At 34.7% G+C, this 16224-nt stretch overlaps 1 protein-coding gene and 1 long non-coding RNA gene across 11 annotated transcripts; both read right to left on the reverse strand.

Annotated features, from left to right (window-relative positions):
• Positions 1-9302, reverse strand: LOC137835003 (uncharacterized). Of its 10 annotated transcripts, none has more exons than XR_016520737.1 (5): positions 9198-9302; positions 9026-9080; positions 8558-8656; positions 2232-2457; positions 1875-2151 (listed from the first exon to the last, which is right to left on the reverse strand). It is a non-coding gene; the product is annotated as an uncharacterized LOC137835003 (long non-coding RNA). The 10 variants fall into 10 exon arrangements; XR_016520741.1 differs by having other exon boundaries at positions 9037-9080; positions 9198-9281; XR_016520743.1 differs by lacking the exons at positions 1875-2151; positions 2232-2457; positions 9198-9302 and adding exons at positions 547-1226; positions 1292-1868 and having other exon boundaries at positions 9026-9188.
• Positions 9303-13105: 3803 nt separating this feature from the next.
• On the reverse strand, positions 13106-15838 carry LOC150027452 (uncharacterized). The gene has a single exon (XM_090302853.1). The coding sequence runs from the start codon at positions 15836-15838 to the stop codon at positions 13106-13108; it is 2733 nt and encodes a 910-aa protein (XP_090158979.1).
• Between the last annotated feature and the right edge of the window lie 386 nt (positions 15839-16224).

Raw genomic sequence — 16224 nt, forward strand, 5'->3', positions numbered from 1 at the left:
ATTGACTAATCCAAATAATTTATTTTTCTTTTATTTAATTTCTTACAAATACATGATACAAACAACCTTTGAAACATACGTTTACACATTTTCTTATATTTAGTGAATGTTATACTTGAGATTTTAGAACGGTTTCTTATGGGTTCGATATCCGTCCTCAAAGACTTCTGACTTGGTACACTTGTCGTAAAATAGTCATCGGCACCCTCCCTCCTTTGTTGTGGGATCATAGGAACTTCATCATCATTTGGTCCAATTTTTCCTTTACCCTCAGGATTTTTTTGCCTCTTCGTGAATGAAGATGTCATGGATAGGGAAGTTAAAATCTATGATGAAAATGTTATGAAACAATGACAAAATAATAATATATTAAAAAATAACCTCACACAAAAATTTGAAATGAATGGTAGTTGAGCAATAATAATATACACAAAAGGTTGAAGTAGCCAATAATAATATTAGAGATCAAATGAAAAGTACAATGTTTGTATTCAATTGAAAGTCGGTGTAATTAAATTACAACTCTTACAACATAAAAAATAAAAATACAATTAAACAAAATTTATTGACTTCAAGTCATTATGTTAAACAATTTTGTCATCCTTCACTCTTTCAGCATACCCAATACTCGTATCGTTTTAGCTAGATTTTCACAGAGGAGGTTGTAGCATTGGTCCATTATTGCTTCATCTTGAATATTTATATCAAGTAGAATGGATCAAATATTTGACGATGAGTATTGATACGAAGTTTTGTCGTCTAATTTTCGCAACGATTTCTTATGATGTTGTGGCTTGAATCAGCGACATCGTTACCACAGTTGATGGAGGCAACCCAATTTTGCAAGTCCATATTCAACATCGTGAATTGATTCTCAATTATATCCACCATGGGGCATTTTCTCTTTGACCTCCTAGAAGACGATGTCCCACCGGATGGCTGAGAAGGCTCAAATGGAGTATTACCTGACTGTCAATTGATTCAACATGCGTTATAGGTGAGAATGGAAGTTCGTGGTCAGCAACATGGAACTCTGAGGGCTCAGGTATGTAGTCCATGTTATTATCCTTTAGGTACACACTTAAATGTTCTGTGTGCACCTATTTAGATGCTAGCCAAGTTGTTCTTTGACCACTTCCGGTAGCCTTTTCGTTTGACCACAATTTCTCCATAAGATTGTAGTTCCGAATGACATTTGCACGCCATTTAGCGACAAATGATTTCACCTACAAAGAATGAGGTGTTATTATAATAAAAATTTATGTCATATTTCCATCTTTAATTACTTTACCTGAATGAAGTTTTCCCAGAGTTCATCCTCAACCTCGAAACGTTTTGTGGCTTGGTTCCAACCAAAATCACTAAGACCACTAAATAGGTTGTGAACCTCCCTCCACATGTCCTTTGAACATTTTTGTCGGTTCTTCACATTTTTTTTGTAATGGTAGGGAGTCTGACGTCGTGTAATGCAAGTACAATGTTGTTATGTCCTTGAGTTTTCTAGTTGCTAACGATTCTAGACCCTCGTTGTGCCTCGTCCATCATGGCTCTAAGCATTATAAAATCCATATTCGCGGTCCACTTTGTCGTCTGTGTGAACCCAATGAATGAACCTAGTTGAACACTTTTACTATGATCGATCTAAACAAGCATTATGAATGTTAGGACCAAATAGAGTAAGCACAATAGAAAACAACATTGACTACAATATCAATTGTTTACATAATCTTGCCACATTTTGTTCGTTATAGTGTCCCTAATGTGTGAACCTAGTCTATGATCATCGTCACGAGCTTGAGAAGTAGAAACTTGTATATATTGTTGCAACAATTCACGATCCACTTCTTCTATCAAAGACTCATCCCTGTCTGCGAAGAAAGTTATGCAAAATGCAACAAGCTAAAACAATATTTGTCATAGTATACAAATCGTAATGTGGCTAAGTGCCACTAGCTGTAATTCATAAACGTTTCATGACAGCAAATGTCCTTTCAATTACATTTCTAAGCAACAAATGTCGATGATTAAACAACTCTCTCGCATTCTTTGGTCCTCTTCTAGAGTACTCTTTCAAGTTGAATCTAACCCTATGATAAGGTGTTGATATTTGTCGTTTTACATAAAACTTGCATTGCTAAAATAGTATTTTTCCTACAAAGATTCCAAGCAAACATGAATTAGTAGTCTATAGTATGACCAAATTATTGTACGCTCAAACACCTTAAACTTACCTTCTGGAATAACCAAAGGATCCTCTCCTATGAATGTCTCCTTCAATATCCTCGAATCTGAGGTTGTTCCTTCCCATCTGGTTAGAACATATGTGAATTTCATGTCCAAATTACAAGTTGTGAATACGTTTTGAGTTGACTATTCTTTTCTTCCTCGTAAACGAGATGCATTAGCACGTGAGAACTTCACATGTACATGAGCACCATCTATGACCCCTAAGCAATCCTAATGGTAACCAAAATTCCATGTGTAAAGAAATACAAATACAAAGGACATTATGAGAATCACAAAGGAAATTTGTAATAAATGAACCTTAAAGTAAGGAAAAAACCAATTGTTGTGTAAGATTTGGGCTTGGACACAAGTACCATTTGGTTGGTTTATGAATTGTCCCTCCAACATCAAAATTGTATTTAATATATTGTGAAAGTGATGAGAAATTGTTTCTCAAGACCAGTGGAAAAAAAATGAAACACTTTAATTCTTGAAGTTATGTTCAATAATATGAAGAAATTTAGCAACTTGTTCTTCAACTATTGAATGATATGCATCCTTGACAACTTCGATTTTCCTAATTCGTTCACATAATTTAATGAATGCTTCTGATCACATGCGAATAATATCCCGAGAACGTTTGGTGTGCACCAAATACTCCATTAATTCTTGTTTGTGACACTCTTATTGTGGTTCGAACTTAGTAATAAAATTTGTTGTATCACTTAATATACGCAACAAATTCAAACCAAAAGAAATGATGCAAAGGATCATCATTGATGCAAGTTCAATACTTCTTTTTAATTGTTCTTATATTTTTAAAATTAGATTCATGTTTGCATGAGCAACATCATTATAAATTGCAATTGTCTCCTAAAATTCTTCAATGTCGGAGTCGTCAAAAAGTGGTGGAGAATTCCTCTCGTTATCAGTGTAATATTTACCTTTTCATTAACAACCATTAAATAATTTATGTATACGCTTCAAATAGTTTATGCTACGAATAACTAACCACTTTGATTGGAGTTATTGCCATAACATTGAGGCTAGGGTAAGGCTAAAGGCTATGGTTAAGGTAAAAGTTAGGGTTAGGATAATGGTTAAGGTAAGAGTTAGGGTTATAATAAAGGTCAGGGATATGATCAAGGTAAGGGTAAGAGATATGAGTTAGGGTTATGGTTAGAGGATACAAGTTAGGATTAATGTTATGGTTTAGGATTAGGGTTAAGATAAGGTAAATGTTAGGGTTAATGTTAAGGTTATGGGATATGAGTTAAGGTAAGGAAAACGGTAAGGGTTAGGATTAGGGTAACAATAATGGTTAGTGATATGGTTAGGGTAAGGGTAAGAGATATGTGCTAAGGTTAGGTTAGGGTGAGGGTAAGAGACATAAGTCAGGGTTAGGGTGATGGTTAGATTACAATAAAGGTTAAAGTTAGGGTAAAAGTTAGGTTATGGTCATGTGTAAGATTAAGATTAGGTTAATGCTAGGATTATGATGAAGGTTAGGGTAAGGTTAAGAGATATGTATTATGATTAAGGTAAGGGTAATGGTTAGGGTTAAGGTAAGAGTTATGATTAGGTTAATATTTATGATTAGGTTTAAAGTTATGGTAAAGGTAAAAGATATGGGTTAAAGTTAAGGTTAAAGTTAGGTTTATGGTTATGGATAGTGTAGGTGTTAGGGTTATGGAAAATGTTTAGGATTTAAGTTTAGGTATATAATTTTGAGTTATGGATTGTTGGTTATTAATTCAGATTTTATTAGCCTTAAATGTTGGTTCTTAATTTTGATTTTATTACCCTTAAATTATTTTACTGTTATTATTGCATTAATGGTCAATTTACAGAGCTGTTAGTATTCCTATTTTATAGCTTCCAATAATTGTAATTTTATTATATATATATATATATATATATATTATTGAAGTAAATCAAAATGAATGAATCAGTTCAGCAATTTTGCAATCTTGTGCAATTACGTTCAATCAGTTTCTACAACCTTTTGCCTTCTGTTATTTCCTTTAATTAGTTCCTACAACTGGTATCAAAGCTAGTCTGTTATCATGAACTCTACCCAATTATCAGTCCCTATCCTTGATGGAAAAAACTACAATCGGTGGTGTGTGCAGATGAGAGTTTTGTTTGATTATCATGAGTTATGGGATGTCGTTGAGAGTGGAATGTCTCCATTAGCTAATAATGCAACTGAGGCGCACCGAGTAGCGCATCATGACCAGAAGAAGAAGGACAAGAAGGTTTTGTATCTAATCCATCAAGGGATGAATGACGAGACGTTTGAGCAGATAGAAGGAGCAACAACTGCAAGTGAGGCATGTATAATAAATCAAATGTGGAGTGTTATAACATCCATAAACACACCATTATGCAAATGAGTGCAGATCAAAAGGTGATAATCATGTTGCCAATTGTGCTCAAGAAGATAGTAATCACAAACAAGATGAAGAGGATCATTCAGTACTAATGACAACCACATCAAATGAAACTACAAATAATCAGACTTAGTATTTGGATACAGGTTGCACAAATCATATATGTGGTCAGAAGGAGTTGTTTGCAGATTTGGATGACTCATTTCGCACAAAAGTGAAATTCGGTGATAGCAGGTTCGTTCCGGTGACTAGAAAAGGGCGAATTCTTATCACATTGAAGAATGGTGATCACAGGTACATCTATGATGTTTTCTATGTACCTGATATGAAAAGTAATCTGTTGAGTATGAGACAACTGGCCAAAAAGGGTTACGTGATGCACATAGTTGAAAATAAATTCTCAATTTTTGCTAAAAAAGGTAATTTGATTCTTAAAACCTTTTTATCAAAAAACTGCATGTTTCCAATAGATTTTCATATGGGTGATTTCAAGTGTTTGAATGCAATAGTGAATAATGAATCGTGATTGTGACATTTACGCTTTGGGCACTTAAATTTTCAGAGTTTGGAAAATCTCTCCAAACGAAATTTAGTGAATGGTTTACCCCATATTCATCACCCTGATCAATTGTGTGAGACTTACATTTTTGGAAAGAATCACAGGATAACATTTGTTAAGGAGCCTTGGTGTGCAAAATTTCCTTTGAAGCTTATTCATACAAATGTTTGTGGCCCGATGAACATATATCATGGAAGTAATAAGTATTTGTTTAACCTTTATTGATGATTTCTCAAGGAAAACCTGGATTTATCTATTGAAAAGCAAGGATGAGGTATTCCACTGCTTTAAAATATTTAAAGCATTTGTTGAAAGACAGAGTGACAGACTAATTAAGATGGTGCGTAGTGATGGAGGAGGTGTGTACAAGTCTAATGAGTTCAAGAGGCACTGTGAAGAACTTGGGTTGCAACATAACATAACTTGTCCCTACACACCTTAACATAATGAAGTTGCCAAGAGAAAGAATAGAACAATCATGGACATGGCGAGGAGCATGCTTAAAGCGAAAGGTATGCCAAATTATTTTTGGGCTGAGACCGTAACATGTGCGGTATATTTGATAAACAGATCACCCACTCAGAGTGTTCCTAACACAACTCCGATTGAGGCATGGAACGGATTCAAACCCAATGTGCAACACTTGTAGGTATTTGTGTCAATTACTTATGCTCATGTCCCCAAGACAACAAGATCGAAGTTGGATGATTTGGCAGTGAAGACCATTTTCATTGGATATAAGTGTGGAGGATACAAACTGTACAATCCAATGACAAAGAAGGTGATTGTTAGTCGTGATGTTACATTTTCCGAAAATGAGGAATGGCAATGGAATGCAGCAGCTGAAATGGATTCGAAAAAACGATATATTTACGTTTTGAACGATGATGTGGAAGATGGAATCACTCTTGACGCACCTGCAGTTCAACCTGAAGCTGTAATTCAACCTGAAGTTGCAGCTCCAATTGCAACTATGATGGAGCGACCAAGAAGGAAACAACGACAACCTGTACACCTTCAAGATTGTGAAGTAGATCTTGATGATGAAGTTGATGACAATGGAGATTTGGTTCACTCTGCTTTTCTTGCAGATTCAGAACCCGTGAGACTTGTAGATGCCATTCAACACCCCCAAATGGCAAGAAGCTATGAATGAAGAATTGATGGCAATTGAGAAAAATAATACATGGCAGTCCACTGATCTTCCAAAAGGACACAAAACAATTGATGTGAAGTGGGTGTACAAGATTAAAGTGAAAGCAAATGGTGAGATTGATAGATATGAGGCAAGGTTGGTGGCAAAGGGATTCGAGCAAAGAGAAGACTTTGATTACGAAGAAATATTTTCTCCTGTAGCTCGAATGAAAACAGTGAGATTAATCATTGCTTTAGTTGCACAAAGGCAATGGAAAATTTACCAAATGGACATCAAGTCTGCATTTCTAAACGACCCACTTGATGAAGAGGTTTATATAAAGCAGCCGTCGGGTTTCATACAATCTGGCAAATAGGAGAAGGTTTACAAACTAACTAAGGCTTTATATAGTCTTTAACAGGCACCAAGAGCTTGGAACAAAAGGATTGATTCATTTCTTCGTGCCACTAGATTCAAAAAATGTGCATCAGATCATGGTCTTTATGTAAAGACTAATGACTATGGAGATTTTCTAATTTTATGCCTATATGTCGATGATGTGATTTTTACAAGAAGTAATCTCAAAATGATTGGTGACTTCAAGCATATCATGATGAAGGAATTTGAGATGACTGATCTCGGTCTTATGTCCTACTTTTTGGGCATTGAAGTCATCCAAGGAGATGATGAAATCTTCATTCATTAGAGGAAATTTGCTACTGAGTTTTTAAAGAAGTTTAAGATGGAGGATTCAAACCCAGTTAAGATTCTAATTGAAACTGGAATTAAACTCACGAAGGAAGGTGATGGGCGAACTGTAGATGCAACATACTTTAAGCAAATTGTTGGGATCCTAAGATATCTCACGTGTACTAGACCCGACATATGTTATGCTGTGAGATTGGTTAGTCGATACATGGAGTCACCTCGACAAGTTCATTTACAAGTTGTAAAGAGAATTATGCGCTACATCAAAGGTTACTACAACTTTTGGTCTATTTTACTCTTCATCTAAGAAGATTGAGATCGTCGGATACTCAGACAATGATTGGGATGGAGATCCAGACGAGAGGAAGAACACTAGTGGTAATTGTTTTATGGTTGGAAAGACTGTTTGCTTGTGGTCATCAAAGAAACAGTCAATTGTTGCATTATCTACTTGTGAAGCTGAGTATGCAGCAGCAACAAATGCTTGTCAATTAGTTTGGCTCAACAATATCATGACTCAAATTGGTTTTAATCTAAATGTTCCAATTAAGATTTATGTTTACAATGTCTGTGCAATTAATCTTGCAAAGAATCCAGTTTTTCATCAAAGAAGTAAACACATTGATATTCGATAACACTTCCTGCGAGACCAAGTTGGGAAGAACATGATCAAATTGGAATATTGCAGATCAGAAGATCAGATTGCAGATATTCTCACTAAGCGATTGAAGATCGATGCTTTCATCAAGTTAAGAGATATGTTGGGCATGAAAGTTGTTACAAATCAGAATTAAGGGAGGATGTTGGTTATTAATTCAGATTTTGTTAGCCTTAAATGTTGGTTATTAATTTTGATTTTATTACGCTTAAACTATTTTACCGTTATTATTGCATTAACGGTCAATTTACAGGGCTGTTAGTATTCCTATTTTATAGTTTTCAGTAATTGTAATTTTATTATATATATTATTGAAGTAAATCAAAATGAATGAATCAGTTCAACAATTTTGCAATCTTATACAATTACGTTCAATTAGTTTATACAACCTTTTGCCTTATGTTATTTCCTTCAATTAGTTCCTACAATTATTTCCTTCAATTTAAGTTTAGGTATATAATTTTGGGTTAGGGATAAGGTTTAGGGTTAGTGTGAGGGTCATGATTTAGTTTAAGCCTTACAATTAGGACTACAACTACTAATAAACAAAAATAAATTTATAACTAATTCTAAATTTATTTCGAATCATAGTGATGTTAACTTAATTACAATACACAATAACCAATAATTAATATTAAATACAACCATAATATCAATAATTTTTTCAATATTAAACATATGGTAATAAATTATAATTGTCATTAGTTATGTCTTATATAAATTGTACTGGATAGAAAATTAAAAAATAAATATCAAAACAGTGCATATTTAACAAAATTAAAAATTTGGTGACATTTACAAACATAAAAAAGCAGGAAACATGAAGAAAAAAAAACTATAAACACATTTATAAAAATAAAAAACAATGATTAACTTACCAATGAAGAGTAGTAAAGAAGAAGACCACCATAGTGTGATGAACACGACCCAACGACTCATTAACGGCACAAAGAATCCAACCACAACGAAGATCCAACCTGAAACACAAAAAAAACAACACAAAATTAAAAGGTTTTCAAACTTCATAAAAAAACAAAACACAAAAATCGATTCTCGTTGTAGTTAAAGCAAAGGAAAAATTGATTCTAACACCCCAACCCCACACCGAGAATCAATTCTCATTCTAGGTCAATAAAGGCAAAATCGATTCTAGCATTCTAGCACACTAGAAAATCGATTATCGGTTCTATGGCACCAACAAATGAAAATTGGTTATGCTTGTTTAAAACAACCATTAGAATCAATTTACATAACCTAGAAATTACCAAAATTGATTCTCTTAAAAAAATAACTAACACAATCAAGATTTTCATGCTCTAAACATTGCATGCTAAAAGGAATTTTACCTTTGTGTTACCTTTGTATCTCTTCCTTGCTCTTCCTCAACCACACAGAAAAAAACTGCTCAAGAACATAAAAAATTCTTCAATCTATCTGGAACAACGAAACCTCAGGCACACCTCTCACAAACACCTCAATATATATACAATAACTCAATGAAGAATTAAGTTCACATGCCTGCAAGCCTTTACATAAGGGCGTGATGGTGAAGAGAGAAAGGGAGGTTGGATAGAGTGTATAGGGGGTCCAACATGGAAAAATTGACTAATATGGTGCAATTTGATAACCCATGAAGTCGCCCATGAGATGTTTGAAATTAATTAAACCCATTAATCTCTCACTTAATTTTTTTAATGAATGTCGCCAACTAGGTTGTCAACTTCACTTCAAATAAAATGTAAATTTTTTTATATTAGATTGACAACTTAAGTGCAGTTGATTTTTTTTCTTTAAAAAATGATAATTTATATTTTAAAATAAAAATATGTATAAAACAATAATTTAGAAATTGTTTAAAATTACATGAAATGAATAAAAATGTTGTGAAATTTTTTATTTTATAAATAATATCAAAAATTTAATTTTGTTTGATTTAAGAAAATCATATTTAAAGTTGAGGAATTAAAACAAAATTTTGTTCACAAAAAATAAACTTACCTTAAATCAATATATTAAAAATGTATATGAAATATTTTAAATAAATTAGGTTAAAAGTAAGTTGTGTGATAAATTAAAAAAAATTGACTATTAATGTTAAAGTTAAAAATATTTATAAAATAAATAAATTTAAATCATGTTTGTGACTTATATTTTAGGGTTGATACAATTATAAATAAAATGGGTATGGTTTATGTATAAATTTTTAGATTATATAATATGAATGTTAATGAAAGTATAGATAATATAGATTATATAATATATAAAAAGTAATAGTATACATATATTTATGCTAAAATAAATGTATTAAAAAATAAATTAAATTATTGAATATAAGTCACTAAAAGAAGATGATATTAAAATATTTGATGAAAACAACATTATAAATGATATCAAAACTTGATTTAGTGTTTCTATTCATGACCTCTCAAAGAGGATTGAAGAGGGGGTGCTAAGATTATTTGGATTCTTGGAGGTGCTTACGCGAATGGGGAGCGAGTGACCCTCATTTTTCATTGAAGATGTTGTCCATGTAAGATCTAAGCAATTTACTACCAAACCCTTACACATGCTACCTCAGAGACGAATTATAAAATAAATAAATCATATTTTTTATTAAATATAATTGTTTTATGCTTTGAGAATATTATTTTTATCACAACATTCAATCTTTCAATGTTTAGTAACTCATTTTTTTATGAAAATATTGAAAATAATTTGCAAAAATTTAGTAAACTCAAATTTACACAAAAATATATCATAATTTATTATTAAAATATTTTTTAAAATAAGGGTAAATTTTTAAACTTACATTTTACACTTTTAAAAAAATTCTAAATTCCATCATAACAACAAGTAGATCACTCACAAACTTCAATAAACCATCATTACAAATCCACTCTAACATCTCTCAATCCAACCAACCTTGCACATCTACTCTCTCAAATTCCCACAAATCCCTAATCCAAACACGTTTAAGTTAATTAACTTACCCAATCCTGATCCGACTCCCGACCCATACCCCAGACAAAATGAAAGATTAATGAGTTTAATTAATTTGGTACATTGCATTAGGGACTTGATGTAGCAAAATGCCTATTTTTTTATTTTTTTTCTGCTTTTACCTATTTTTGTAATTGGGTTATCAAATTGCACCATTTTTGTCAATTTGCCTCCAACGTCAGAGGTGAGTGTGAGGGTGTGAAGAAAAGAGAAAAAAAGAAACCGTGTGAGAGAGTGAGGTTGGAAGCTGATGCCTCTGTCTTGGTTGCTTGAGCGGTGGTAGAGGACATGACGGAGCTGCTATAATTAGGTGGCGGCATTGAGTAATAGAAGAGGCCATAGAGAGTGGTGTTTCCTATAGTGGTGATGCGGCGGTGCGGTTTTGCTAGGATTCTCTCTGCAACACAAGAAATCAACCAAAAACAGAAGGCAAAAAACAAAGAACAGAGGTAGAGTGATAGGGAAAGGAACCCTAGAAGATGAGAAGGGATTAGAGAAACAGAGGCAGAGAATAAGCGAGAGAAAGATAAAAAGAATCTTTTATTATTTTGTCAAAATCCCAATTACAGATTCTCTGGCAGTGTTGATATAAAACACTCGAAAAAAACAAAAGGAAACAGAAATGGGCCTAAAGCTGATGAGCGGCCCAATACACATATATGCAGCCCAAATAAAAGAAACACATCATTTCATCAGCCCCCCTCAAGCTGGGAATAGATGTTCTTCATTCCCAGCTTGGTATGTAATAAGGTAAAGATGTTGTGGGGAAGCGGTTTGGTTAGGATGTCCGCAACCTGCATGGAGGAGGAAACGGGAAGAAGTTTGAGAAGACCAGCTGCAACCTTTTCATGAACAATATGGCAGTCAATCTCTATATGTTTGGTACGCTCATGGATGACTGGATTGTTGGCTATTTGGATTGTAGATTGGTTGTCACAATAGAGAACTGCAGGTTGAGCACTGGTAATCCGAAAATCTTGTAGAAGGTACATTAACCACTGGATTTCACATGTTGTAGCTGCCATGGCCCTGTACTCTGCTTCTGAGGAACTTCTGGAGATAGTTTGCTGCTTCTTGGATTTCCATGCAATGAGAGAGTTGCCTAAAAATATTGAAAATCCAGTAATGGATTTTCTTGTAGTAGGACATGTTGCCCAGTCAGAATCACTAAAACACTTTAATTTAATGAAATTAGAAGAGAGGAAGAATATACCCGATCCTGGTGCAGATTTTAGATACCGCAGAACCCGAAAAACAGCTTGTTGATGGTCTTTAGTTGGTGCAGTTACAAATTGACTAAGGTTGTTCACACTAAAGGTAATATCAGGTCTTGTGTTTGTGAGATAGAGAAGACGACCAATGAGGCGACGGTAGGCAAATGCGTCTGTATCAGACAAGGGAGCACCTTGGGTTGGAGAGAGCCGAGAAGAGTGGAGCATAGGAGTAGGCATGGGTGCACAGTCCAACATACCAGCATCATTCAACAGATCCAGAGTATATTTTCTCTGACAGAGATGAATACCTGTTGAGTTGCGTGCCACCTCAAGGCCCAAGAAGTAGGTGAGGTCTCCAAGATTTTTTACTTTGAACTGTTGGTCCAGCAGATTTGTAATGCGGGCAATTTCCTCAGTATCATTTCCAGTGAGTACAATATCATCCACATACACAAGAAGAGCAGTGATGTTAGTGCCTTTATGTTTTAAGAACAGAGAGTTATCAGCAGTGGACAAGATATAATTATGAGACAACAAAAAATTAGATAGTTTTGCATACCATTGCCTTCCCGCTTGTCGAAGCCCATACAAAGAACGTTGTAATTTGCAAACATGAGTGTTGTTAGGAAGAAGAAGACCTGGTGGAGGTTTCATGTAGACAGTCTCAACAAGGTCTCCATGTAGGAAAGCATTGTTGACGTCTAGTTGCTTCAATACCCAATTTTGTGCCGCAGCAAGAGCAAGTAACAGGCGAAGTGTAGTGAGCTTGGCAACGGGTGCAAAGGTTTCCAGGAAATCAAGTCCTTCTAACTGCGTGTAGACCTTGGCAAAAAGACGGGCTTTGTACCTCTCTATGGTACCATCAAATTTCCTTTTTATTTTATATATCCATCTGCAGCCAATGGCAGTCTGACCTGGAGGGAGAGAAGTAATGACCCATGTGTGATTGGTTTCAAGCGCTTCTAGCTCCTCTTTCATGGCTTGCTGCCAGCATGGGTGCTTTGATGCTTCCACATAGGATTGCGGCTCCATATGTGATGAGACAGAAAAAACAAATTTTTTAAAAGTTGTAGACAAAGATTTATAAGAGACAAAGTTAGAGATAGGGTATTTTGTACTTACATTATTTGTATGTGTGGATGAGGTATGAAAATCATGTAGGTACATTGGCATTTTCCTCTGACGGGTTGACCTTCTTAGAGTGGTATCAGGTTATTCTTCAGTGGGAGTGAATTGTGCCTCATTAGCAAGGTCATCAGGTTCAAAGGAATCACCAGATTGATCATAAATGTCATTATTTCCAATAAATTCAGTATTACCAGTCACCAGACTTTCCTTAGTGTTATCAAGAGAATCATCATGAATAAAATCATCAGTAAAAACATAATTATGGGGAATTGGAAGGGATAAGTTGTTGGGTCTTTCATTATTATCAACATTCAATTTATAGGAAATTTGATGTTCATGAAATATTACATGTCTTGAGACCTCAATTTTGTGATTTTTAAGATTTAAAAAAACATAGCCTTTGGTATGAGGCCAGAAACCCAAGAACACTCCAGAAACAGCACGTGCATCAAAGCTTCTTCTGTTAGAAGTGATAGTACTAGAATAACAAAGGCATCCAAACACGCGAAGAGCAGTTAGATCATATGATTTAGCATGCAGTTTCTCATAAGGAGATTTATTCTCTAATAAAGGAGTCAGAGTGCAGTTTATAAAAAAAACATGTAAAGTAGCAAAATTCCAAAATATAGGAGGCAAGTTTGCTTGAAAAATAAGAGCACGAGTTACATTTAGTATATGCTGATGTTTCCTCTTAGCCACACCGTTTTGTTCGGGTGTCTCAACACAAGTAGTTTGGTGAATAATACCTTTAGAGGAGAAAAAAGATTTCATGGCAAATTCTTGTCCATTATCAGTACGAATTATTTTGACATTGTTTTCAAACTGATTTTTAACATATGCAATGAAATTTTCAATGTGAGTTCTAGTTTCAGATTTAGTGACCATGGGAATAAGCCAAGTAAAACGTGAAAAATCATCAACAATAGTTAAAAAATATTCATGACCATACATAGAAGAAATAGAACATGGACCCCAAATATCCATATGAAGTAATTCAAAACAGCAATTAGTACGAGAACTACTCAAAGGAAAGCACAATCTCTTTTGTTTTGCTCTATGGCAAGTATCACATACATGGGTTTTGTCAGCAGTAATAAACGGAAATTGAGTTCTCAAAACAAGTAATCTTTCATCAGAAATATGACCCATTCTATTGTGCCACAGATTATGGTCTTTATCAGTGGTACTGTAAGAAGAGGCAACAATTTTGAGCCTAGAATTACAAACAACAGCAGAATCAAGAATATACAGGTCATCTGTGGTCTTAACTGTACCAATCCTCTCGTTGGTAACATTGTCCTGTATTTCACATTTATTTGAAGAGAAAATTAATCTGTAATCCAAGTCAGAAGTAATTTTTGAGACAGATATCAAATTAAAAGCAAAGTGAGGTACATACAAGACATTTCTTAAGTAAAACCTTTTACTAAAGACAACAGTGACAGAGTATTTAGCCAAAACATGATGGCCATTTGGCAGATTTATAGGGACAGGTTTAATAGATTTATATGAGGCAAAATTAGATAAAGAAACACATACATGATCAGTAGCTCCTGAGTCTAAGACCCAGTAAGAATTAATTTTGAGAGGGAGATTACCTGTTGAAGAATTAGATTGATCCGTCACTTGGTGAGCTGAATGGGTGGAGAGAGATCCCACTTGATTCACTTGTGCCGGATTGATCTTGCTTTTGTTATCAACAACACTCTTATTTTGCTTGAATATGTCGGAAAGGATCTGGTACTGCAAGGGAGTGAGGGTAATGTTGCCCTCTTCCTGTCCTTTTAGACAATTTTCAGAAGAAACATCATCAGTAGACACAATACTATTAATTTGACTGGGTTTTCCACCATTGGAAAATTTATATCCAGGAGGATAACCATGTTTCTTGTAGCAACTCTCAACAGTATGACCACTTATGCCACAATGAGTGCAGATTTTCTTATTACTGTTATTTTTGTATATTCTACTGTCTTTATTTGGAAATCCATTCTTTCGAAAACAAACTTTTTCAGTGTGCCCTATCTTACCACAAAAGTTACAGATAACAGAGGCAGAACTAGCAGAACCAGGGTTGCGGTTGATACTAATATTGCTAACAACATTGTTGATACTAGTGACCAAAGTATTACTAACCAAATGATGTTCTTGTTGTACCACCAGAGAAAAAATCTTTGATATGGGAGGGATAGGTTCCATCAATAGAACGTGAGACTTGATATTGTGATACTGCTCATTTAACCCTCTGAGAAACTGCGTTGCCTGATCTTCAAGCTTCCTCTGATTCAGAAGAGTCATAACAACACAATAACAAGAACAATTTGTCTTACAAGCACATATCGGGTTAGGTCTAAAATTCTCAATTTCATCCCAAATAATGCGAAGTTTAGTAAAGTAATCAGTGATAGATTGGTCTCCCTGACAAAGGGTAGCAGCTTCCATTTGCAGATTAGAAATTCTAGAAAGACTACCTTGGGAATACCTAGTTTTGAGATTGTTCCACACATCAACAGTTGAATCCATCCAAATAATGCTCTTCCTTATCGGGACTGAGACGGAATGCACCAGCCACGATACCACCATGTTATTACAGCGGTTCCACGCGGCATAAGTAGAATGATTCTTAGCTGGGCAGGGATGCGTGCCCAGAACAAACTCTAGTTTATTTTTCGCACTCAAGGCCGTCATGACTGACCTCCTCCAGGAATGATAGTTTGTCGAATCCAGAACGGGTGATACCAAGCTGATTCCAGGATTCTCATTAAGATGTAGAGAAAGATAGGTTTCGTCAGATGTCTCTTTCGCCGCTTCTGCCATGACTGCGGAGCAAAGAAGAACAAAACTTCAAACACAATGTGACGAAAAAAAAAACAGAAAAAAGGAGAGGAAAGAAAAGGTACGATTGAAAACCAAGAAAACAAGAGGAATATATAAAAAAAAGAATCAAGAACTAAAACCAGAATGAAAACAATATCAGAGTGCATAGCAGAGCTCTTCAAATGAAGAGCTCTGATACCATAATAGAAGAGGCCATAGAGAGTGGTGTTTCCTGTAGTGGTGATGCGGCGGTGCGGTTCTGCTAGGATTCTCTCTGCAATACAAGAAATCAACCAAAAACAGAAGGCAAAAAACAAAGAACAGAGGTAGAGTGATAGGGAAAGGAACCCTAGAAGATGAGAAGGGATTAGAGAAACAGAGGCAGA

This window comes from Phaseolus vulgaris, chromosome 5 (genome assembly GCF_051622355.1).
Source record: "Phaseolus vulgaris cultivar YP4 chromosome 5, ASM5162235v1, whole genome shotgun sequence".
Lineage (NCBI taxonomy): Eukaryota > Viridiplantae > Streptophyta > Magnoliopsida > Fabales > Fabaceae > Phaseolus > Phaseolus vulgaris.

Coding starts and splice junctions, on each gene's coding strand:
- LOC150027452 (XM_090302853.1), bottom strand. CDS start 15,838: ATGGCAGAAGCGGCGAAAGAGACATCTGACGAAACCTATCTTTCTCTA.